The sequence below is a fragment of the Condylura cristata genome, unplaced genomic scaffold, assembly GCF_000260355.1.
Source record: "Condylura cristata isolate star-nosed mole 26May11 unplaced genomic scaffold, ConCri1.0 scaffold00019, whole genome shotgun sequence".
NCBI lineage: Eukaryota > Metazoa > Chordata > Mammalia > Eulipotyphla > Talpidae > Condylura > Condylura cristata.
Genome location: NW_004567120.1, coordinates 40,430,366 through 40,454,646, shown reverse-complemented (window position 1 = coordinate 40,454,646; position 24,281 = coordinate 40,430,366). Strand labels below are relative to the sequence as shown.

The 24,281-nt window shown below is 52.3% G+C and overlaps 1 protein-coding gene across 1 annotated transcript; it reads left to right on the top strand.

The window, feature by feature from the left end:
* Positions 1 to 14,950: 14,950 nt before the first annotated feature.
* TMEM185A (transmembrane protein 185A) lies at positions 14,951 to 24,281 on the top strand (the record flags this gene model as incomplete). Its single annotated transcript, XM_004685862.2, has 6 exons — positions 14,951 to 15,129; positions 16,679 to 16,886; positions 18,567 to 18,650; positions 20,700 to 20,876; positions 21,320 to 21,443; positions 22,437 to 24,281. Coding segments are annotated over 6 exons (1,017 nt in total), but the record flags the coding sequence as incomplete, so codon positions are not given.

The window sequence follows — 24,281 nt, the reverse complement described above, 5'->3', positions numbered from 1 at the left end:
GCCCCGCCCCACCCAGGGCCTCCCAGCTGCTGTCCCAACTTCCCCAGTTTCCAGCTTCTCCTACCCGGCTGCCTGCCCTCCATCCCGGCATCCATCCTCTCACTTGACCCAGCACTCTTACCCCGCGCCAGCTGTTTCCTCTAGTTCCTCCAGCCCTGAGGTTTCCCTTGGATGTGTGCCCATCCCTCCTGGCTGCCCTCATTGTGGAACTGATATCTGAAACACTGTTGAATCCTCGGAGTGGGTGTCGGGCCCTGGCAGTGCCTTACATAATGCCTTTGAGGGTGAACCTGACCATTTTCCCTATGCGTCTCCTCATCAGTCTTCAACCTCAAGTTTATTTGCAGAAGCAGCTCTTGCTGTCCTGTTTCTCAGCTGGGGACTGTCCAGAGTGCGGCGGTGAGGTGGTGAGAATGCTGGCTAGGGATCGGCGTCCGCCCTGGCACTTAACCTCCATTCCCGCACTCTGCTCCCTCGCACAGGCTGTGGGCTCTCTGAAGCCAAGATCACCTTCTGCTCAGCTCACTCTCTGTAGCACCTTCCACTGTATCTGGCACACAGTAGGCACTTAAAAAATGGTTGCAGAGCTAGCCTCAGCCGAAACACCTGGAATGGACGTTCGACCACATGGAACTGCCCATCTGAACAAGGAGTTTATCTAATTGCTCTCGTAAGGCCACTTTCTTATGCAGTCCCCTCAGTTGCTGGTGAGAAGCCTTGCGTTCAGAAAACCTTTTGTAGGCTAAGTCCTGGCCAAGGGCCTTCAGATGCTGAGTGGCCCCAGAACAGCAGGCATGTACACAGTACTGAACTGTGGGAGTCCAACAGAGACCATTAGCTGTGCTGCTTGTGAGGGGTAGAAGGGAGTCCCGGTGTGAGCGTGTGTGTGTTGGAGTTCAGGACTTGTCGGGAATAGTGACATTTTCAGCTACAAACCATTGTGACTTCCTCCGTGTTCTTACTCCTCTTTGCAGCCTACCGAGTTCATATTCTAGTCCACAGTGCCAATGTCCCCGTCATGGGTGGTCATTGTCATCATTGCCTTGAAGGCGCGCTGAATCCGCAGAGGACATTGCTGAGGGTGGTAAGGGGAACTAGACACCGTGGTGCCTTTCTCTGCTGATCCTGACAGCCAGGCTTGGTCTGCAGGTGGGGTGATAAGAAAGCGAAGTAAAAGCTCACTTGTTTTGTGTCTGTGGGCCACCCACTTACCTGTTTTATCTGTATAATGAATATAGTCTCCCAGGACTGGGAGGAGCTTTTAGTGATTGATCACAAAATGCTTTCCAAATGGTCCCCCAGGACTGTTTTTGCAAGGTGGCAGACAATTTCGAAGCCATCAAGAAATTGCCTCAAGTGATCTAAGGCCATGGCTAATGGCGTTGCCAAAGAAACATCCTTAACCGTTTTTGCCTTCAGCTGCTTTTTCCCCACCCCCAAGAAATTAGATTTTAAAATGACAATGAATCGTTGTTACCGAAACAGTCACATAGTCACCAACCTACTTCTCGGCACCTTCATTCTGGCAGAGTTACAGCTCAGAGATGAAAGCTGAGGCATATACAGCTCTGTTATAGGTTGCCCCTTCCTGCCTCGTGCCAGTCATGGGGGTGCGCACTTACAGGGGCACCAGCCTGCTAAGACTGGAGGTAACATGGTGACTTCGATTTTCCAGCGCGTGCTGGATGCATCACGTCCCCTGGGCACATGGACTTTTGCACATTGTTCTTGAGTCTTGCTCCTTGCGAGGAGGGCCATGCAGACAGTGGTAGAGCAGGTTGCCTTGTGTGGAGGCCCCGGGTCCCGTGCTGTCTGGCTTCCTGCCTTTGATCTAGAGCCAACTCAGCATTGTCGCCCTCCTGCCCTGGGACCTTGGCTCATACTTGTTCTCTTTGCCAGAACTGCCTCCGTGTGCTCTCCTGACCTCATCTGCTCCACTTGCGCCTTGGCCTCCCACTCACGGGTCGCTTGCTGAGGGCCCTCCCCGAGCAGGCAGCTCCCTCTGTGCGGGGCTGTCAGGCAGTGCTTATCCTTGGTGTGCATCCTTCCGCCTTGCATCTGTGTGCCTGCTCGGTGGTGCCCTTCTACTAAACATAAGCTCCATGGGCCGTGAATCTGTGCTTCATTTTTGTATCCTGCATACCTGGCTCAATAAACACCTGTGAAAACAACACTTAGGCTTCGTGGAAAATATAGTGGTTCCAGAAGGGCAGGGAAAGAGAGGGAGGGAAGGGAAGAGGTGCAGCCTGACAGCCAGAAGGGCCCTAGGTGGTGGGTGAGGTAAGGCTTATACACACCAGGGGAAGATGTACCCCCCAAAGTTATATAGTTTTGTAAATCAGTCAACTTTTTAAAATCCCCCCAAAATAAATATTGGTGAAATGAATGCCTGAGTGCCTCTCAGATGAATCTAGAGCTGCTTTAGTCACTCCTTTCCTGCTAGTCTGCAGCCTGGTTCTCTTTCCTCCCCGCTTCCCTCCTTCAGAACGCAGCCGTTCCACTGGGAGGCTGGGGAGACCTCGGCTCTGGCTGATTGTGACCGCTTTGCCTTAGTAAGTCTTTGTCAGAATGATCGTGGTTCGGTGGGCCCCAAGGCATGCCTCTGGCTCCAGATCCTTTCCACCTGTGAGCTTGGTGAGTCTGACCCTGCTGCTGTGTTGCCAAGGGTCTGGAGAACCGCAGAGACAGAATGATTCACCAGAGTCAACAGTCGGCAAGACCCACCCCCCTGTCGCTTAGAACTGGTTGATCATGAATTTCTTTTCAGTTACACAGGTTAAAACTTGCTGAAACAAATACACTTGAATACCCCACCACATCCTTGAATGCCCCGGGGTGTCCTGATGGCTGGGGAGCCCTAGTCACTGAATAGGCAACCTATTAGAACTAGTCAGAATTGGCAACTGATTCCAAGCTGTTCCTGGGAGGCAGGGATATGGAGTGGCTGGCTTCGGCCAGCACCCTGCCTGCACCATGTGGCCTTAGGATTTTCTGCCACTTTGGAGTTGCTTGGCTGACTGAGAGCCCTTCAGCCCTGGGAGCCAGGCAGTGCTGGCTAGGCCTTCTGAGTCATCCACAGGGAGCTCCCCACAGTGTGGTTCACCCCGAGGGTGTTCTGACTTGGAAAAAGCTGTCATCTGTCCAGGCTTCCATCTGTGGCCACAGAGTATACTGAGGTCTGTAACCTATACAGGTCTGCAACTTCTAAAGGCATTCTCAAACCTGTGTATGTTATCTCTCATTTAAAGTCAAGAAAAATGAATGATTGCGGGCAACTTCACAAAGGCAGCCAACTCCCTGACCTGTCACAGATGTTTGCAAAGTATATTGAAAGCATTTGTTTGTCAGACATCTCCTGACAAACAAATGTGTGCCAGGAGATGCTCTACTGTGTGCTGGTTGCACTGTGTGCCCAAGCCCAGTGGAAGAAGCAGAAATGGAAAGAATTCACAGCCCATCATAGGAGGGGGCATTCCAGAGTCAGGGCCAAGTGCTCTGGTCGCACAGATTCTGTCTGGACAGGCAGGGAAGGCTGCACACCTACATCTTGAAAGATAATTGTGGGGTTTTGTCCGACCAGAGGCAGGGGTGGCATTTTAGAGGCATGAGGTGTTCAAAGGTGCGGGATCCTGTTCAGATGGAAGTGGGAGGTCAGTGTAGGAGTCCCGCACAGGACACGCATTGGGTGATTTTAAAATGCTGAAGAGAGTGATAACAGTTACTACACATAAAATGTGTAGTATGTTTTTAAAACGTAGGCTCAGATCCGCCAGTAATGAGTGTATGTCAGTTACATTAACAAAGGAACTACTTACTACCCAAATGTCTGTTGTTCTGAAACTACTTAACATAAGAGTTTTATTGTTAATGGGAGCTGTGACTTACGGGGCACAATGTCTGTGCTTCTGATCCATTATCCCAACTCCACAATTAGCCCTGCAAGTGACTTGCAGAGGCTTGGAGACTTGGACTCTTGTGAAGTCCCACAGGCGAAGTGGGCCAGCGGGTTTCTAGCCCAGTGGGTCTCCTAAGTCTTTGCTCTCTCCTGCATGCTATGCTTCCTCTCTGGCTCAGTGCTGGTCTCCCAAGGCCCCATCATCACACAGTAGGTGCACTATACTGAGGAGTCTATTAGTGATGCAACAGTCTTGCATTCACACTTACACATCCAAATGAACATTATCCTTCGAAGAAGTTACTTAAGGAAAAGAGAGAGGCCTGCCTGTGCCTGGCATAGATACGTACCTCTGTGTGTTGCATTGCTCGTTCTCGTTCCACATTTGAAATTCCCTTTGGAATCAGATTATGTAGGAATCATACAAAATCCATCTCATTGCTTTATAATCATATCAACTTTGATCCACAAGAGTGCCACCTGGTTGAATCACACCTTTTTTCACTGAACTTGGCTCTGGCTTTCGGCAGATTCCAAAAATCGAACTCACTCTCGGTGAAGATTTGGCACTCGGGGACATTCAGAAGAACAGGCTGTAGGCACGTGACAGAGCCCACAGGGAAGCCCAGAGGCAGTGGGGACCAGCGCGGTGCCTCCCGGAGGGATTTTTTTAAAAGAGATGAATCTCATTTGAATTTATAATTTCTGGTTTTAAAAATATCGTTCCTATGACTTGATAATTACACACGTAACGCTTTTCTTGGCTGTGAGTTCTTGCCGGCCGGATGTTGGGGCACTTGGTAGATGCAGTGGATGAGTCGATGTTCAGTACAAATAGACACATACCTTTGGAGATTGTTGTAGGGGAGACAGTAGGTTGGAGTTCTAAGTGGTGTCCCAAGACTTGGGGGCTGAAGGCTTCCCAATACTGAGCTGGTGGTTTCTAACTGCTCTGTCTCATCAGAGGCCATGCGTGTACACCGTGACTCGAATTTCAGGTGAATATCTCGAATCAAACTCGGGAGTTAGCTCTTTGTAACCGATGAATCATGCTTTGTCATCTGTGACTTAATAGGGAGAAAATGATTGCTAAGTGAGATAGTTGAAACTTCTTTATATAACTAGTGCAGCTAAAATAGGTCCAACTGATCAATTCCACAGTGCTTTCATGAGCAAACTTGATGAGGAGACAGGCTAGGGAGTTGGTAAGTGGTGACTGAGTGATGTGTTATTATGGCTTTCAGGCTTCTAATGCTCTTAAACCTTTCTCATCTTAAACCAGTTGAAATCACCCCTGAAAGGCTTTGCATTTTGTTAATAAGGCTCTGCTCAGTGTAGGGGTGTGTTCCCTTTAACAGTTCAGGAGGATGTCAGCAGGTTATCAATCGAGGTCATTACCCGAAGAGAAAGAGGGGCTTGTAGACTTGAGCCTCCCAGAGGTGTGTGTGCAGGTGGGTCTCTGCTCTGGTTATGCCAGCAGCTTCCGCTGGAGTCAACTGAGGATTTAAAGAGTCCATTCTTTTGCCTTGCAGAAAACAGGTACTAGAACTTTTGCACTCAGACTCGTGTCTTTTCTCCCTCTGCCCTCACTAAGCCCCTTTGCCTGCCCACCACAGTGGAGAGAAAGGGAACTTGAGCCTAGAGCAGAAGCCGCCATGTAAACTTCAGAGCAAATACTTGTTTGTAGCTTGACCCAGGCGACACTACTCAGTGACTGCAAACTGGCCCCATAGCCCCACATGAGCGTGGAATAAATCCAGTTTAAAGAGGGCTGGGAAAAGGTGAGTGCGGAATGCAGGGTGGATGCCAGGATAGCCAGTGGAACCCCCAGTTGCTGGCTTTGGAGAAGGAAGCCAAGTTTGTTTCCTACTTGGACTCTGGTCTGAAAGTTCAAAGTTGTATTTAAATATTCCGTAATAATGTTCAGTCTCACCATTAAGTGCATAATTATTTAAGGAAGGAACTGCATTTATTGAGTGTTAGCTGCTGGACACCAAGCCCTGCAGGAAGTGCCTTCTGGCAGTTGCGTAATCCTCCCGCCACACTGCCTGCCGGGGGTGTGCTCGCTCTGCTGACGTGGAGCCTGAGGCGTAATTACAGTTACACGGACAATTTCCTCGGTTCTGTGCTGCTTAATAGTGAACATTGGAAAAGATCTACATGGTCATACGCTTTTCCGTGCAGTATAAGTCGTGGAGCATGCCAGCCTCAAGTCTGCCAGTCACAGCCTTCCTCGTGTGCTCACAGTCTGTCTGCCTCAAGCTTCTCATGACCCCTCAGTGGCTTCCTACTGCCAGGTAATAAATTCCAAGAACTTTACCCTGGTGTTCTGCCTTCCCACCAGCTTGCCTTCCTCTTATTTCCTGCGGTGCCTTTTCTCCTTTCCTGCCCCAAGACTGTCGCGAAATGTTTTCCACAAGTCCCAGCCCTGGCATATGAAAGACTGCTTCCTGCTTTATCTGTCCCTTCCTTTCCCTAACCTCCTGCCCAAGTCCCGCCTCCCTTCCGAGGATGGGAAGCTTCCACGTGCCTTGAGCGCCTCCCCCTCTCCTGCTCGCTGGGTGTCTTCAGGGCAGGGCAGTTTCTTTCTCAACTGTCTGTACCCGCACTCTGCAGGCACTCAGGCACTTTTTTGGTTGTTAACTTAGATTTGTGCTTATTGTTTATCCGTGTCCCATCATCTTTTTTTTTTTTTTTTGAATCCCTGGAAGAATCTGTATGTAATTAAGAAAGCACTTTTTTTCATCCTGTTACCTAATTTCTCACTATAACTATGCTGTTTTTATCTGCTCTGGTGTTCACGTCTATAGTTTTTGTGGGAACTTTTTCTACTTGCATGTCCTAATTTAACAGTAGCGTGTAGAAGCCCACAGTGAAAACAGCACTGTACACCCTTAAATGAAAAACTGTCATCATGGGCCCTCCCTGGTGGCATAGTGGGTTACAGCACAGCACTGTGAAGCTACTGCAGCCACTGCAGCACACATTTGATCCCCAGCCAGGGAGTGACCCACATGGCGCGGCAGACCTCTCCTCACCCACCTCTGCTACCCTCAGCAGTGTGTTTCAGTGGATCTGTCTGTTCTGCTCCCCACTCTGTCTCTGGGGAATCCTCTCACCCCCACACCTCTGGCCTGTACCCTAGTTCTTGTATGCATAAATAAAAATTAAATCTTTTTTTAAAGTGTCATAATAATTCCATACTTTGTGGCCTTCTTATTTGGATTTCATTATTTAGATTTTCTACTAGTCATTTTAGTGTTTTTAATAATTTTGACTTTGAAATTTAACTTATCAGATCACTGTGCTAGTCACCTGCTTCTCTTGCCTCACCCAGAGGTGATAAACCTGTGCCGTCTCCTGTCATGTGGTTGCTTTGACTGCCGTGTGTTTCCCAGAGTGACTCTTGAATGCAGCAGATTTGGATTTGACTTTGCAATCCATTAAGTGGCCCTCCTTTTTATAGGCCTTGATAGTTGGGATATCCCCACATCCTAATCCTTGGAACTTCTGAATTTCTGCATTCCACTCAAAGAGGAATTAAGGTCGCTGATGGAAGTAACATTTATTAGCTGGCCTAAAGATGAGGAACATTTTGGAGTCTCTGGCAGGTACCATCACCACGTCTTACATGTAGAAGAGGGAGGCAGAAGAGGAGGTCAGTGAGTCAGTGGTAGGACTGGTCTTTGTACTGCTGGCTTTGAAGTTGGAGCAGGGGGTGGTGAGCCAAGGGCTCTGTGATGATGTCTAGAAGCTGGTAAGATGGGGAAACAGGTTCTCTCTTAGAGCCTCCAGAAGGCTCAGCCCTGACGCCACCTTGATCTTGGCCCAGTGACAGTTAATTACATTGCACTTCTAACCTTCAGCAGATGGCATTGAGATTGTGCTTTTAAAGCCATCAGGCTGGTGGCGATTGTGTATGGCCGTGGTAAGGACATGCCAGCCTATTTATAGTTTTCCAACCCCAATATTTGCACCAGAAGTTGTGTTTTATACAATTACTTGACCTCTTTTAAGTTCACCTTGCTTCCTGTTTTCATTTTTCATGTACTAGACCCAGACCTGTTCATTTTCCTATAAATGATGTCAAAAGTAATAAAATAATCACTTTTCCTAGACTTAAAATATTTTGGTACCTGTAGTTTTCTGGTAAGTAAGAAAACTCCTGTCGGATAATGACTAACTGACGGTGTACGCTCAGCACCTCACCTATTTCTGGCTTATAATCAGAAATTTCTTTAGAAAACAGTTTACCTCTCTGGAGTATCTACTTTGAGCCCCATGCTGATCGTTCTCTTACACCTTTGCATTTGTTAACATTGTACTTTGTTTATCCCTTGCGATGTCACCTCTTTCCAGGGCCTTGTTCCTGGTAGTGGCCTGTGCGGCCAGGGCCTCAGTTGACGCATTGCTCCTGATTTTCCATGCTCCACTGTACCCCTGTGCTTTCAGAGAGAGCGTCCTCTCAGCTGGTTGCTTGCTCTCCTCATTTCTGTCAGCTTTAACCCCTGCAGACCCTTTTTCTCCAGAGTGTAGGGAAGGGCGTTCTTGGCAGGTTTTGAGCTGAGCCCTTTCTTGGCAGCAGCTGGTAGCACCCCCTTGGTGTTGAGCATTAAGAATCTTCACTGGGGCTCTCCCTGGTGGCACAACAGGTTAAAGCACCTCATCATGAAGCTCTGCGAAGCCACTGCAGCCTGAGTTTGATCCCCAGCCAGGGAGCTGACCCACATGGCACAGCAAACCTCTCCTGACCCACCCGCTGCTCCCCTCAGCAGTGGACTTGGTCAGTCTGCCTGTTCTGCTCCCCACTCTGTCTCTGGTGAAGCCTCTCACCAACCTCTGGCCTGTACTCCAGTTCTGTAAGCATAAATGAATAAATATTTAAAAAAAAATAATCTTAACTGACAGCTACAACCTCTGGGAGACCTGACAACCTCCCCAGGCATCTGTGAGGTCCAAACTGTTTTCACACTAAGATCTGTTTTGCCCCTTTCTGGATGGCTGTTGTGCTGCTGGCGCAGTGGCAGTGGTCAGTGAACCGCTGGTCCCTGAGCGGGGGACAGGAAACCGTACTCGAAGCAGCAGTAGCAGTGAAGTGGTCCTCGGCTTCGCCCGCTGCTTCCCCGCATGCTTGCGCTCAGCACAGAAAGCTGGCCCTGTTCTCGCAAGAATGTCCTGGACAAGCAGCCGAACACTGCTGCTGCCTCTCGAGCACACCGCCCTTCACTTTGGGCTGGGAAGAACACGCCAGGGCCATCTGCTCTGCTGAGGTACGGTGTTGGCTCAAGGGGAGACACCGTGGGCTGGGTCACTCCTGCTGTAGCAGCTCCACCCCCCACTGTGATTTATACTCTGGAGGTTAATTTCTGGGCTGAGTTGGTAGGTTCCATCTCATAGCCTCCCCGTTTTCTTCCAAGAAGACTTTCTTATGTTGTTTTTCATAATACAAAAGCAGTGTGTGCACCTTGGCAGAAAAGTAAACCAGAGTGTAAAAACGTCTTCACACCTCCCTACGCAGGTCGCCGTTAACTCCTCCGTGCATGCCTGTCCAGCTGCTGTGCCGGCCAAGTAGAGTGGCCAGGCCAGCGGGCATCGTATTGCGCTCAGTTTAAAGGGCATTGCAGTCAGACAGATCTTAGCTTGAACCCAGCTCTGAGCTGCTGGCTGTTTGGGCAAGTCATTACCATCTAAACCTCTGTTCCTCATCTGTCAAATGGAAATAGGGAGCATGCCTGTGAGGAAGGGCTGGGTGAGGATTACGGGAGCGGATGGCTGAAAACGTGTCTTCTGCTGTGAACATTTGGTGACTGTCAGCTGTTGGTGTGCGCTTGCGTGCATGCATGCGTGCACGTAGCGCGGGCAATGCCTGGGCCACGTTTATTGAGGTATATTTTTCATACAGCAGTAACGCTCCTTTTCAGTTCACGCCCTAAGCGTTTTTGCTAAATCCACATCCTTATGTAACCACCACCCAAAGATACAGACGTAGAATAGCTCCTCACTGCAGAACATTCCCTCGCCTGTTGGTAGTCAGCATCTTTCCCAGCACACCCACCCGTAGCCACCCTGAGCTGTTTTTCTCTGTCACTATTTTTGCCTTTTCCAAAACGTCAAGTAAGTGGAGTCGTAAGTAGGCTGTGCCTCCAGCTTGAATGACCTCACCTAGCTCAGGGTGCCGAGGTTGCCTCATGACCCCAGTTTGTTCCTGGCACCTTACTGCGGCTGCGTCTTCTACCAGGTGGATGTGTCACAATTGGTTTAACCATTTACCAGTTTGTGGACATTGGTTTGTTTGCAGCAGCTGTTACATGAAGCTGCTCTGAACTGCTGAATCCACGTCTCGGTATGGACACACGTTCTTCCTTTTGCCTGGCTAATCCTTGGCGTGGTGTTGCTGAGGCCAAGTGTGTGCTGACCTTACAGGAGTACGCCGAGGCCCTTCAGCAGGGGTGGCATCACTTTTCTTCACTGCCGCCTTGCCATGGTCCCGCTTGGGCCTTTCAAGTTCAGCCCCTGGAGTAGGTGTAGACTGTTACAGTTCAGCCCCTGGAGTAGGTGTAGACGTTCTGATTTGCATTTCCTTAATGACTGAAAATAAGGAGTCTTTTGGCATGTTTGCCTGATGGAGCGTCTGCCTTTGCCATTTCAAATCAGGTTGTTTTCTTAGGCGCTCATAAAAATCCTTTCTATGCAGCCTGAATACAGGTACTGGGTGAGAGGTTTTCAGAGTGCACCCAGTTTGTGACTTGGCTTTTCATATTCTTAATTGTGTCGTTCAGAGCGTGAGAGTTTGTCATTTTGAACAAGTCCAACTTTGTATTCTACATAATCTTAGCCTGACCGTGGGTGTCAAGTACTTTGCGCCCTGTGTTTCCCAGACGTGTCATGCGTTTGCCTGTCCCCTTCAGTTCTGCAATCCAGTTTGTGTGGATTTGTGTGTGTGCAGCAAGGTTGCGGTAGTGCCCCCCTCCCACTGTTTCAGTACCACTGTGGACATGTTCCTGGCGGCCTGTTCACGAATGCACTGACCGGCACGGGGTCTGTTGTGGACCCCCTGCGCCTGACTGCTCTCCTGGTGCCGATGCCACAGTGCGTCGGAATTGTAGCCTAACATGAGACCCTTAGAGCACATGGTGCGGGCCCTCCCACTTGCCTCTTTTTTGCCGTTGTTTTGCCCATTCTAGGTCCTTTGCATTTTCATGTAACTTCAGAATCAGAAGGTCAGTTTCTACATCAGAACTTGTTGATGTGCACGGAGATTTTTGACTAGTTTGTGGGTGTAGTAGGTTAAATGATGGTCCTCTAGGACGCATTTCCTACCCCCATGGAACCTGTGAGCATGACCTTCTATGGCAGAGATGCAGTTGAGCTAAAGCTCTTGAGATGGGGAGAGCATCTGGCTCTCTTGGCTGAGCCAGGTGGGCCCTAAATGGTGTCAGTCGCAGCTCTCTTCTGAGGGAGGCCAAGAGCAAGCACTCTGGAGAAGACAACGCAGTGGAGGCTGGGAAAGAACTTGAAGGTGCTGGACTGCTGATCTGGAGGGCACAGGAAATGGCTGGGGATGCAGCCCTAGACACTGGAAAGGGGGGGGATGGCTCTCTCCTGATCGCCTGAGGAAATGGGGGGGCCTCTGACGCCTTGGTTGTAACTCAGTGAAGCCCATTTGGATCCCTGGTCACCACAGCTGTGTGGGATGAGAGAGCGTTGTGTTACGCCACTGCAGGAGGTGAGTGGTTGGGCTCTGTTCCACCTTCCCGGGGCGAGCTCTATAGCCACCACCTGCGGCCTGTAAAGAAGCCTCGGTAGTGTGAGCCCGGGGCACATGAGCCTGTAATCACTGACACTTGGGCCCAAAGAGCACGGGTGTGCGTGTAAGTGCGTCATCTGTGCCGAGAGGAGATGGCACAGGCAGCAGCGGCAGGAGGTGCCACTCTGAGGACCTGAGACAGAACGCCAGGGAGGCCAGAGAAAGAGCGCAACGCTGCACGGGGGCTGGGAGGCCTCTGCCTGCCTGCTGGCTTGCCCGCCTCCCTGCCTGCTGTGCCTGTGCACTGACTTGGCACTAGAGGCCTGCGAGTGTAGCAAAGACTCTAGGACTTGCCCGCCTGCAACTACCCTGAGCCTGCCCTGGGCACATCAGCCACAGCCACCAAGTTGGTGGTGTGCAGTTACCACAGGAGGGGGTGCTTGGGGGTGCACATCCTAACAGTGGTGGAGTTTGTGAGCTGCTATAAACAGTGGGGCCCTGTTCACTTGGGTCTTGTAGAGGTAGGTGGGCGTGTGCACGGACTACACTTCTCTTAGATTTCTTATTTCTGTGGTAGCCTTTTCATAAGCTTTAATTTTTTTCCATGGGGTAGCATTGTTTTACCAGTAATACATGTGATTTGAGGGGTTTGAGGGGTCACACCCTGCAGGTGTTGTTACCACACCATTCCCATCCCCAAGGCACCCACAGGCTTTACCTTTTAGAATAGTCTTAGATGTACAGGGAGGTTGCAGTAAATGTTTTTTTTTTTTTTTTAATTTCTGTGTCTATTTGCTCACTGCTTCTAGTAATGAAATGGAAATGCAATGTTTTTGTACTTTTATCTGCAACTTTGTCAATTCACGTATTGGACCTGGTAGCCTTTGTTGTAAGTTGGGATGTTCATCGTCTGCTTGCAGGTATCAGCTTACTCCTCTCAGCTGAGCCTTTCCCTCCCCAGCGCTGTGGCCAGGACTGCAGTGCAATGCTGAATAAAGGCACCGAGGAGACCTGCTTGCCTTGTTTCTGGTTTCGGGGGGGTGGTCAGCCTTGTCGCTGAGCTTTACGCCTAGGCCTGCGCCCATGCCCGTCTCTTCCAACTCTGCGTAGCGCTTTGGTCTCGAGTGGGTGGTGAAGCATGTGAGTGCTTTCTGTAGGGCTGTTGAGGGAATAGTGGCTTTTTTTGTTTTCATTCTGGTAATACAGTGAATTACATTGATTAATATTGCCCTCAAAAATAAATTGGGGGATGTCTCCCTCATCGTTTTCTGCAAGAGTTTGTGAAAAATTGGTGGTTTCTCCCTTATGTGTTGGGTAGATTTTGCCAGCATTTTCTTTGTGAAAGGATTTTAACTATAATTTCAGTTTCTTTAATAGATACAGGGACATGAAAGTATCTGTTGCTTCTAATATTAACTTTGATTATGTCTTTCAGGAAATTTACTTGCATAACACTTCTAACCCTTGTCATGCGGTGGGACCTGCAGTGGGTCGCTGCTGCCCGTGGGCGACTTGTGCCCGCTGCTTATTTCCTGGCCACCCCACCGGGCTTCCAGAGAACTGCTGCATTCCCGGGCTTCTTCGCTGCATCATCAGAGCCAGCGAGGGCAGGCAGAGGTGTCCCACGTTTGGGATAGTTCTGACTCCCTCTGCCTCCTCTCTCCTGGCGCACTGCAGCCCCTTGGCTTGCTCTTGTGCTTCTAAGGGCTCATGTGATCATATTGCCCTACCTGGACGTCTGGCTACTGTCCCAGTAATGTGAACCCCACCTGCAAAATCCATTCATGCCAGTATCTAGACTAACATTTGATCAAATGACAGGGGAGGAATCTTGGGGAATGAATACCGTAGAGTCTTGACTGTCACAGATAGGGACTTTAAGATGGGAACAGTAGGGTCAGCTGTCCAGGTGCACACAAGCTCATCATGTGAACTCTTAAAAGCAGGAGCAGTCAGACATTTCATGAGTGACAGTCAATATGGTGTCACTGACTTTGAGGTCAGGAGCTGATCATTCTAAATCACCTCCAGGATCTGAGGTGGCCACGACCTGACAGTCGAGCAGAACACCTGGGCCCTCAGTCAGACAAGCGTGAGAGAGCCTTCCCAGGGTCCCATGAGAAGAGCCCAGGCACTGACATCTTGATTTGGTCTGAAGAGACTCCAAGCAGAGAAACTAACTAGACCTGTCTGGATTGGCACGTGCACTCCAGCGACCATACACTTGTGTATCGTTTCAAGCTACTAAGCTTGTGGTAATTTTTTACAGCACCAATAGAAGATTGAAACATAATAATTCACTCCAACTTTCAGTTAGGGTTTGCTTGCTATAACTTTTTCTGTTTACTTTTAATCTGTGACCTTTTAGAGAAATGGGTTGCTTAGATAACATTTCATTGCCTTGCTTTTGTTTAATCCAGTCCAACAATCTTTGTCTTTTAATTGATATTCAGGCCCTTTGCACTCCCATAAATGTCAGGAGGTGTGAGTATCGCTTCCTCTGGCTGGTCCTGCACACTGCCTCCTGGCAGGGAGCTGAGGCTGTCACAGAGGCACCCTCTTTCCTTTCTCTGCTGGCTCATTCCTCCCCTGTCTATTTCCCAGTGTCTACAAACTGTTTTAGCCACTTTCTTATGTAAAGTGGGGAGGGAATTCCCATCTTGCTTACCACATCAGGGCTGGAAGTAGATGTGCTCAGCAATGTAACTTTTAGTTACCATCTTAAGGACATCCTCTTTACTAAGTCCCTTTTGTATGTGTGTGCGCGTGCACGTGTGTGCCATTCAGTCAAACAAATACAGCTCACGTACTGAGATGTTACTGCGTGTGCACATGGCCGATGACTGCCTTTTACGATAATTAGTCAGTGACAGACGCGACGTTGTCCTGAATGTGCCGACGCGTTCGGCTAGTTGGGCTGCCCGGAAGCTGCCCCATCTCATGCCCTCACTGCCAGCCGCCGTTCACACATCACCCACACCAGCTCCACAGTCGCCACCTCGCTGCTTCCCAGAGCCCCTGACAGAGTTGGCATTTCCTCTTCCGGGCTCTGTTACCACCCCCACCCCACCCGCCCGCCACGGCGCCTTGACTGCGCGCAACGAGCTGCTATGACAAGACGCCTGCCACGCGCTCCCTCCTACGGAAGCCCTGGGCAACAGGCACTGCGCACAGCTCCTCGCTGTTAGTCTTCGTGAGCAGTTGTTAAATCAGTGACTCTTCATGTTCTGAAAAATGCCGCTGTTTCACTGTCTCGCTGGCACATGCTGGTGAAAGTGAACCCTCTTTAATCATTTTACTCTTCTCCTAGTAAATTCCTCATCTACGCCTGTCTGCTGCTGTTCTCTGTGCTGCTGGCCCTTCGTCTGGATGGCATCATTCAGTGGAGCTACTGGGCTGTCTTTGCTCCCATATGGCTGTGGAAGCTAATGGTCATTGTCGGAGCCTCCGTCGGAACTGGAGTCTGGGCACGCAACCCCCAGTATCGGTAATACGGCCCTTTGCCCCATCTCTTCCTGAGGAGGCAGTATCTCATTTTTCGCTTTTGATAAACTGAGGGCTATCTTCTTCCTGCCTAGGGAGTGTAAGACCAATACTATAGGCAGGCTGAGTTGTACGTTTTGGAAGTCTATGTTTTGGAAAATCAGGTGTTTGCTCTGTATTTTCTTAGAAAATCAGTATTGCTTTGGGTAGTAATGTACCTAGCCAGCTTACAAAACTATGCAGTCTCCAGTGCACCCCAAATACAGAGCTGTTGCCCATGGTTAGATGAGGAAGCGTGAGGCTGCTGTGCTGTGGGGCAGCTCTACAGGCCTACATTGTAGTTTTGGCCTCAGGCCTGTATCTTTTTCTCTTTCACTTGGGACTGGGGCTGCCCTTTCTCTGTCTCCAGATTTGGGGCTGTTGGTACTCACAGTGGTGTGGGGGAGGTAGCTTGTCCAGAAGATGGGGACAGGTGAGCCTAGGGGGGCACCTCTTCCTGGCTGCCTCGGCCAACTTGCGCTTCGTGCCGCTGGCCCGTGAGAGGCTCCAGTCCCTGCCCAGTGGAACTCCAGAGAGAGAAAGGGGACTGTTAAGTGTAGAAATTGTGCGTGCCTCAACATGTTTCATTGTGGTTGACAGTTTGAAAAGCGTCTGTCACCACATATGGACGTGAGAACTCCGAAAGGGCTGCGCAGAAGCCTGGGAAGGCCGAGGCCTGTCGTGGGGAGCCGTGTTCAAGTTCTTAGGCTCGTCGGCAAAGATGACCTGTGAGGCTAGGACATTTTCCACTTGTCTGGGACGCTTCAGACGTTCAATGTTTGCCACTCAGGAGTGAAAAGTCAAACATTTTAGTTTCCATTGATTGATATTTACAAACTATTGGGCTTTGTTGGTGCCACTGAAAATGAGAAGTTTCTAGAGCAAGAGTTCATGCCCGGTAATTAAACAGCTAATGAAACTGACCGCTTTGGCTCTTTTTCATATGCAGGTATTAAGTCATCCTAATGGACTAGAAAGGACAATAACAAGGCATCCACACTTGTTAGTTATTTGCCTTTTAAAACAGCACTCACAAGTTACCACATTTTCTTGAAATATACCCCACATTTGCTCACAATGCTAAAATTCTTTGTGTCATATTTTATGAAATATGACTCAGGTGGCTTTTCATTTGTGGACAGGTGAGAACCATGGGCTCGAGGGGACATTTGTCTGTTTTTAGTGGCAGAAACAGTTAGCTGGAATGATTTGGGGAGTCGCTGAATTTGAAATTCCGCACAAAAGAATTCAGTGTGTGTGCTGTCGGGAGTAGTAATGGCTACTTCTGAGGCTTTCGGCACAGTCCAGACTAAGTCTCCGCACTGGCATTGTGCGGTTAGAAAGATGCAGTTAGCAAGATGGCCTGCTAGGATGAGGTTCAAATTAGCTTTTGGCCCGAGTGCCCTTTCATCAGAGGTATGGCCCAAGGGGTGGCACAGGATGCCGTTGGCCCTGAGCCGCTTGATTATCACACAGAGTCCGGACTGAGAGTGTTTTTCTTCTTCCCTTTTCAGAGCAGAAGGAGAAACGTGTGTGGAGTTCAAAGCCATGCTGATCGCCGTGGGCATCCACCTGCTGCTGCTGATGTTCGAAGTCCTGGTCTGTGACAGGATCGAGAGGGGGGGCCACTTCTGGCTCCTGGTCTTCATGCCGCTCTTCTTCGTGTCGCCGGTGTCTGTTGCCGCCTGTGTCTGGGGCTTTCGACACGACCGGTCCCTTGAGGTGGGAGCTCACACCTTTAAGAATGTTGTAGAGGGTGAAGTGTTTCCGTCAGCCATCTTCATGTCGATTTCTTGCCCTTTGTTAGGAAGGGGGGCTCGTTAACTCTGAGCAAGGTACAAGGTTCACACAGGAACAAGGGATGGTGGCATCACCCTGACCCAGAGCCTGCTTTCCCCCCAGGCACCCAGGCTTCCTTCCCTTCGGGCCTCCTCCTTGGCCCTGCATCTTCAGGTTTTGCCTGAGGAATAGCCCTGGAGGTTGGAGTACATGCAGCTCTTCGGAGGTGATAGGAAGGTGCTGGCTCCTGCGACTGGGGGCTGCGAGTCTGCAGTGTGTAGGGCTGTGGGGGGCTGTGGTGCCGAGACACAACAGGAGCCAGTGCTGAAGCCTGGAGACAGTCCATCCCCATGGACTGTTTCTTCTCTCAAGGATAAGAGACCACACATTACCAGGGTCCTCTCCTTAGAGTCAGGCTGCCCTTCACTGCAGAGCCTCAAGGGTGTCCTGTTAAGTCACTGGCCACATTACGCGAGCTCTGTCTGTGCCCGGCAGCACTCGCTGCTCTCTGGTAGCCTTGGGCCCTGTCTGCCAGAGGGCAGGGTCTCCACGGCACGTAGTGGGCTTTGAGTGCCAGGCTTGGCGCGGGGCCCCGCTGCGCAGCATCCTGGAGGCAGGCATGCACCAGTGTTCTGCATGGGACTCGATCTGTGCCTGGACTAATCTGGCAGAGCCAAGGTCCCATGCGTCAGCCTGGCTCGGAGCCTGCCCCCGCCACCGCTCTACTCTGCGCCCTTGCACGCCCCCCTCCCCCCCGAGGGAGGGCTCCTCGGGGCTGGGCAGTAACAAGTGCGCAGCCTGACCCACCGGGCATTGCCTGTTCCAGATGTGTTGCAGAGCCGTGTGTGCAAGTGTGCGCAGAAGCCTGTATCTAGGCCTCTGGAGAGCATCGCCGTTTAAGGGGAGAGAAGGGAGGCTGGGGAGGGGCGTGTGCAGCTGCTCCCGGAGCCCAGCAGCAGAGGTGGAAGGAGGGAGGCGTGTCAGCATCCTTAGGTGCTGCCCATGCCTGGCCTATCCCAGGACTCTCACTCAGAGTGGTGGTAACAGAGAACAGGGCTCAAGGGGGTACTGCCCTGAGGGGTGGGCTCATTCTGTCTTGGGTCTTGTCTTTCAATGGGAATGAGTCGAACTTGTTTCTGTGCTTCTAGTGAGAGCAGCCGGATAGGTGGGGTAAGCAGTGCATACGTATGTAGCAAAATGGCAATTATATATACTTGATATTTTGACATGGGGGGGTCCCGCAGGAGCCAGAAAGGAATGGGCTGCAGGGCTGGGTCCTGAATCCAGAAGCAGAAACAGGGAGGGAGGGCTGTGCTAGTGGTGCCTGGAGACAAGGGGCGGCAAGGGGCTTGGGAGCACAGGAAGGAGCTGCCACACTCTGAGGGGCCAGGCCATCACCTAGGGCAGGCAGGGAAGGGCCCAGCCCGAGGGAAGTGGCGTGGAGGGAGGCCTGAGGCTTCTGCTCGCAGCACTGCCTTGCTCCTCCGGGCCAGCATCAGGGGGGCCGAGCCTGACTTGGGAGCTCCCGAGCTGGCCCCGCGCCCCTTTCAGTGCACTAAGCAGTCACAGGCTGACAGCAAACAGGGTTCACTTGGCGTAACTGCTGCTTCTCTTCATTTTTAGCTAGAAATCCTGTGTTCTGTCAACATTCTGCAGTTTATATTCATCGCCTTAAGACTGGACAAGATCATCCACTGGCCCTGGCTTGTATGTAATTTTTAAATTCTTTATAAACTTTTTATTGTACAGAAATTTGTATTCATTGTAGGAAACTAAGTAAAGACAGCCAGAGGTAATAGAGTAAGTTCCCATAATCCACTGGGAGATGGCATGGTTAGCCTTTATTTCCCCCTTGTTTTGAGGTTTAGTGTTTCATAAAAATAGTTGAGATTATACTACATGTATTTGTATTCTGCTTTTTTTGTTCTAATGTGTTATAAGCCTTTTTCATGTCAATAGGGGTCTTTCTAAACATATTTTTTAAAGCTTAATTGATGCAAAGTAGTCTTCAAATGTGTCTGCCCCTCCCTTCCAGTGTCCAGATATTTATTCCCAGTGCTTTGGGATTGTAAATCATCCTGCAGCATGTACTTTTGTGCACAAAAGCTCTTTGCCTGGTTTTTCTTGTTTTCTTAGGAAAGACTCCCAAAAGCGGTATTACTGGGCCAGAGGGTAAGAACTTTTTCAAATTTTGAAAGACAGAATTCACTGCCAACTCCTTTTCAGAAAAGCTGTGCCAGTTTGCACTGCTGCCAGGAGTGAGGTCAGAGTCATGCATGGAACCTGTGGCTTCGGCCAGAGCCAGAGCCCCCTAGACAGGGATGGGTGGTGGAAGGCGGGCACAGCGCCTGGCAGGAGCTGCATGCCCTCCTGGTGCATGTCCAGTATCCAGAAACTAAGTATAATAAGTGTCACTGGTGGAAGAAAACATGGGGGGAAATCTTGGGGACCCTGGAACTAAGTGAGGGCTTCTGGAAATGACACCACATGAGTGAAGGAAAAGACAGCCCAGATTAGCAGAAAATATTTGCATATCACAACTCCATCCAGGGACTTGCATCCAAAAAATCTCAAGACTCACAATTAATGAAACAGCCCCATGGAGATACCAAAACAGTTGAATGCACAACTCACGAAGAGGCTGGCTGCACGCGGGGACTGAGCATGTGCACCGGCCCGAGTCTCTGTCTGGGAATGGCCAATGGGAAGCAAGAGGCCGTGCTGCCGGGCCCCCATCCCGGTGGCCTAGGGGTCAGCACTGACGAGGCCAGGTGCTGGAGGGGACACAGGCACAGGTCACTGGCACAGCATGCCTGCTATGCCAAACTTAGGGTGCTCTGGAAAGCAGTCTGATGATTTCTAGAAAGTTCAACCCAGAGCAAGCACGTGCCACAGCAGTCGCCATCTTGGTTCTCCCCCCCAAGAAGCAAAGAGGTCAGGTCAGGCCCCCAGTAGATAGCACCCCAGCAGACAGCGCCCCATCCTCCTTCGGGTGAGTGGCTGCACAGACCGCGGCACATCCAGGTGGAGGAGGCCCACTGGCCATAACAGGTCCAGACAGGACACCCTTGTATCGCCAGCGTTGTGCCAGTGAGAGGGGCAATCTCGGAAGGGGTATGCCGTGTGAGTCCAGTAGGTAGCCTTGACAAGGGAGTAGTGACCCCGGTCCTGGGTGACGGTGGGGGAGGGTATGACAGTGCAGGGACAGCACAGGGAGTCTGGTGAGGGCAAGGCGTGGCCCATGTCCTACCTGGGGTGGTGCAGACTTGCACATGTATGCTGGTCCCCAAAAGAAAGCTCTGTAAGAAGGAATGAGGCATGGATTAACAGCCCTTGGCCCCAGGCAGCACAGGAGGGAGGCGCAGCCACTGAGAGCCTGGCCAGCCGAGGCCCCACACTCGAGTAAGACAGCCGCCCATTGCGCTCTCCCTGGCCCAGGTGGCTGGGCGGAGTGTGCCCCAGCCTGAGGCTCTAAGCAGCCTGGATACCAGGGAGCATGGGCCTTCCCCCAGTCTCCTGCCAGGGCACCTCCAGGGAGAGGGTAGCAGAGTAAGGGAGGGGCCACTGGGAAGGGCACAGTGCAGGGCTCGGGCACATGCCTCGGAGGAGCAGCTTGCAGGGTCTCGCCCCGAAGGCCCTCGCCACGACCTGTCCCCGTGGACGTCCTCTGCAGGCTCAGGCACACTGAGGCCAGCATGAGGTTGGTGGCCCGTACAGGCGGGGTCCCGCTGCAGACGCTCGTCCCCTTCTGTGCAGGTCGTGTGCGTGCCCCTGTGGATCCTCATGTCCTTCCTGTGCCTGGTGGTCCTGTACTACATCGTGTGGTCTGTGCTGTTCCTGCGCTCCATGGACGTGATTGCAGAACAGCGGAGGACGCACATCACCATGGCGCTGAGCTGGATGACCATCGTTGTGCCTCTCCTGACTTTTGAGGTGAGCTGTGCACCCTGCTGGGTGGGCCTTTGCAGCCCTGCTCGGGACAGGCACGTGCCTCTTCCTGGAAACCGCCTGGTGGGTGCCGGGAGGGCAGGTCCCCTTGTCCTCGGGAGCTGGGACTACCACAAGGGTCCAGGCCGTGCTGTGTAGGCACAGGTGCACTGTCCAGCCAGCTCTTGAGCACGAGCTGCCTGTCACAGGGGCTCCGTGGTGAGGCTGTATGGCGAGTGAGGGCAAGCGGCGCAACTCTCTGAGCCAAGAGCAGCAGGCTTTCCCGGAGAGCCCGGCGGGTGCATGGGAGGGACGGGAGCATGGGCCACGGCCTCCGCAGAGCAGTTGCCGAGTCACCGGTGAGACCTGAGTCCTGACGTGGGGAGCAGGGGACGCTCACAGCGGTGTTCCCGGGACACCCCCCATGAGATTTCCCGCTCTCTCCTCAGATCCTGCTGGTTCACAAGCTGGACGGCCACAACGCCTTCTCGTGTGTCCCCATTTTTGTCCCCCTCTGGCTGTCCTTGATCACGCTGATGGCAACCACGTTTGGACAGAAGGGAGGAAATCACTGTACGTGCCCTACTGCAGAAGCCCTTGCCCCGCGTGTCTCTGGGTACACATGTTCTGTGCGCGTCTTTGTAAGTGCGCACCGTGTCAGAGCGGGCGGATGTGATCTGTGTCTCTGCAGGAGTGTGTGCACGTGCCTGTGTGTCTCCCACGGGCGTGCATATCATGTGTCTACACATGACCCTGCCCTGTCACAGTGGCCCCACTAAGGCGTTTGGGTAGCAAAGGCAGGGGTGAGGAAGGTCTGGAATCTTCCATGGCAAGAGCCTGCTTTTGTGGCTTGCGTCCCATCTCCTCGGCAGGTGCACTGCCGTGACAGCTTGGACTCGTGTAGCAGGGATTCCTGATTTGTCCCCTCTACTGCAGCACGGGCCTCCAGATACCTGCTTCCCAAGGTGCCCAAAGGCTCCACACCCGGAGGAGTCACCACAGAACCCAAGGCCCCCAGCTTGTTTCCTCCCCATTCATCCCACCTTGCCGAGGCCCATGCCACTCTGCTTTCCAGCCACAGGCCGTGAGATCCTTTGGAGGCCATCCCAGGAAACGTGGCCAGACTGGGAGCTGTCAGCTGGCCCCTGGATGCCTGGCCCGGACCAGCACTAGCGCCTGCCCACCATCCTCTCAGATCCCTGGGCATGCTGCAGATCCTCTCCTCGGGAGATGACCAGGACCGAGGATGAGTGGGTAGAGTGTCTGGAGGCTGCCGGTGCGTGGCCCCCATGGAGAGGGGCTAGCCTCAGCGCCCGTCAGGATGCCCTGGGTGCCTCTTTCCTGGAGCTCCTGAGCAGGTGTGAGCTGAGCCCACGGTGCCCTTCAAGGCCCTGGTGCCTGCCGCACGTGCTGGCCCTACTTGGAGTGCCACAGAGCTAGGGCTGCCTTCTTCCACCCTGGCACGTGGCCCCAGGCTTGGGGTGATGGTCCCCGCAGAGAGCAGGACGCTCTCTGAGGAAGTCAAGAAGAAAGGCAATGATTGCAAAGTAATCTCTTCTGTTTCAGGGTGGTTTGGGATTCGCAAGGACTTCTGCCAGTTTCTCCTGGAAATCTTCCCATTTTTGAGAGAATATGGGAACATCTCCTACGACCTCCATCATGAAGACAGTGAGGAAAGTGAAGACACCCCTGTTCCAGAGCCTCCTAAAATTGCCCCCATGTTCCGAAAGAAGACCAGGGTCGTCGTCACCCAGAGTCCTGGAAAGTATGTCCTCCCACCTCCCAAACTGAACATCGAGATGCCGGATTAGAGACCACGTCCTGGACAGCCCTGGCGGGCCGGCTTTCCTCCCGCCCTGCCCTGCCTCATGCTCGCCCACCCAGAAGCGGCCCTGAGCCTGAGCTGGCTCCAGGCACCCCATCTCATGCCTTGTTTGCACTCAATGCCTAGTGGGGACTCACCCCCAAGGACAGACCACTGGGGGGCCATGGTGGGCGGTGGCCACGCATGAGGAAGACAGCGGGAAGTGCCAGCAGGAAAAGCCTCTCCCTGAGGCCAGGCTTCGCAGTGGCCAGGCACAGGAACCAGAGGACGGCCACGCACTGTGCGTCCCAGCACCCAGCTTCATACCCACCACGTCTGTTCTGGGACTCAGTGATGACGGGGGGCCAGCCTGGCACGGGGCTGTTCTGGGTGATCGGAGGAACTCACCGCTCAGGCCCTAGGGGCTCCCCTTTCAATCTGGGTGGTTCCACGGGGCTGGCCACTGACAGCACTTTCCAGGATCCTTGGCCAGACCGTGCGGGGGTGACTCGTGCCTGTACAGTATTTATACGACTCTTTTAGCATTGTAATATAGTGTGTTCCCTCCTGGTTCCATACGGCCTCTTCTGTGGGCCTGCGTTTTCACCAGCTGGCACTGGGGATAGCTCGTCTGTGGCCGAGGGCCCAGCTGGCACTCCTTCCCCACCCCCACACCCCCTGCATGGGACGTGGCCTGTCCCCCTTGAATTTCTGCACACACCTGGAAGCTGCTACCGCTCGCGCAGCTGTGACCTTCAGAGGGTTTGGTCCTTGACATACAGGAACACTGGCTGTGCCAGAAAACACTACAGCAGGGTAGAGGATGCCGGATAGAGTGGCTGAGGCCAGAAACGGCCAGAGGTGGCTTGTGTAGACAGCTAGACGTTTGTCCAGACCCATTGAGGTCTCAGGTGGGGTCCACACTGAACTGGGTCAGCCACACCCCCAGAGCTGCTGGTACAGCCCGGAACCCAACAGCTCCATGGCAGATCCACAGGACAGGGGGTACCTCCTGACACTTGCAGCTGCTTTGAGTGCAGGGATGGGAGCATCTGCTTCCTCACCAAGGAGAAGAACCTGGCCAGGCCTGCAGCAGCCACACGAGGCAGAGTGGGGAGAGGGCAGTGGTTTGGACATGGGGAATGGTGTTACCTGGCCTTGGTGTGGTGGAGCTCCAGACACACCCCTTCTCCCTGTAGCTGTTCGATGAAGCAGGCTGTCGCTGTCCAAGGCATGGACAGTCAGCTTTCCCGGTGCAGGAGCAGGTGTGGCTCTCAGCCTGGGGAGGCCTGCTGTTGCCCTGGGCGAAGCGTGCAGGGCAGGGGTGCCCCTAAACAACTGCAGCAGAAGCCTGTCATGGGGCAGCGGAACACTGGGGTCCCAGAGTTTCTCCTGTGGCCTGAGGACCCACAGCAGCTGCTGGTCCGGCCTGGTGACCTGACTGGCTTTTCAGCTTTTCATACCATCTCGCCCTGAAGTCTGCCCTTCAGTGGTCCCTGGGCGAAGCCCACTCACGTCCACAGCTCAGTGTTGCTTCCCTTTCAATAAAATGCCGTGAGTCCCGGCCACCGCCCTGGCGTGTCTGCCTTGCTGTGCGCACCACTCCG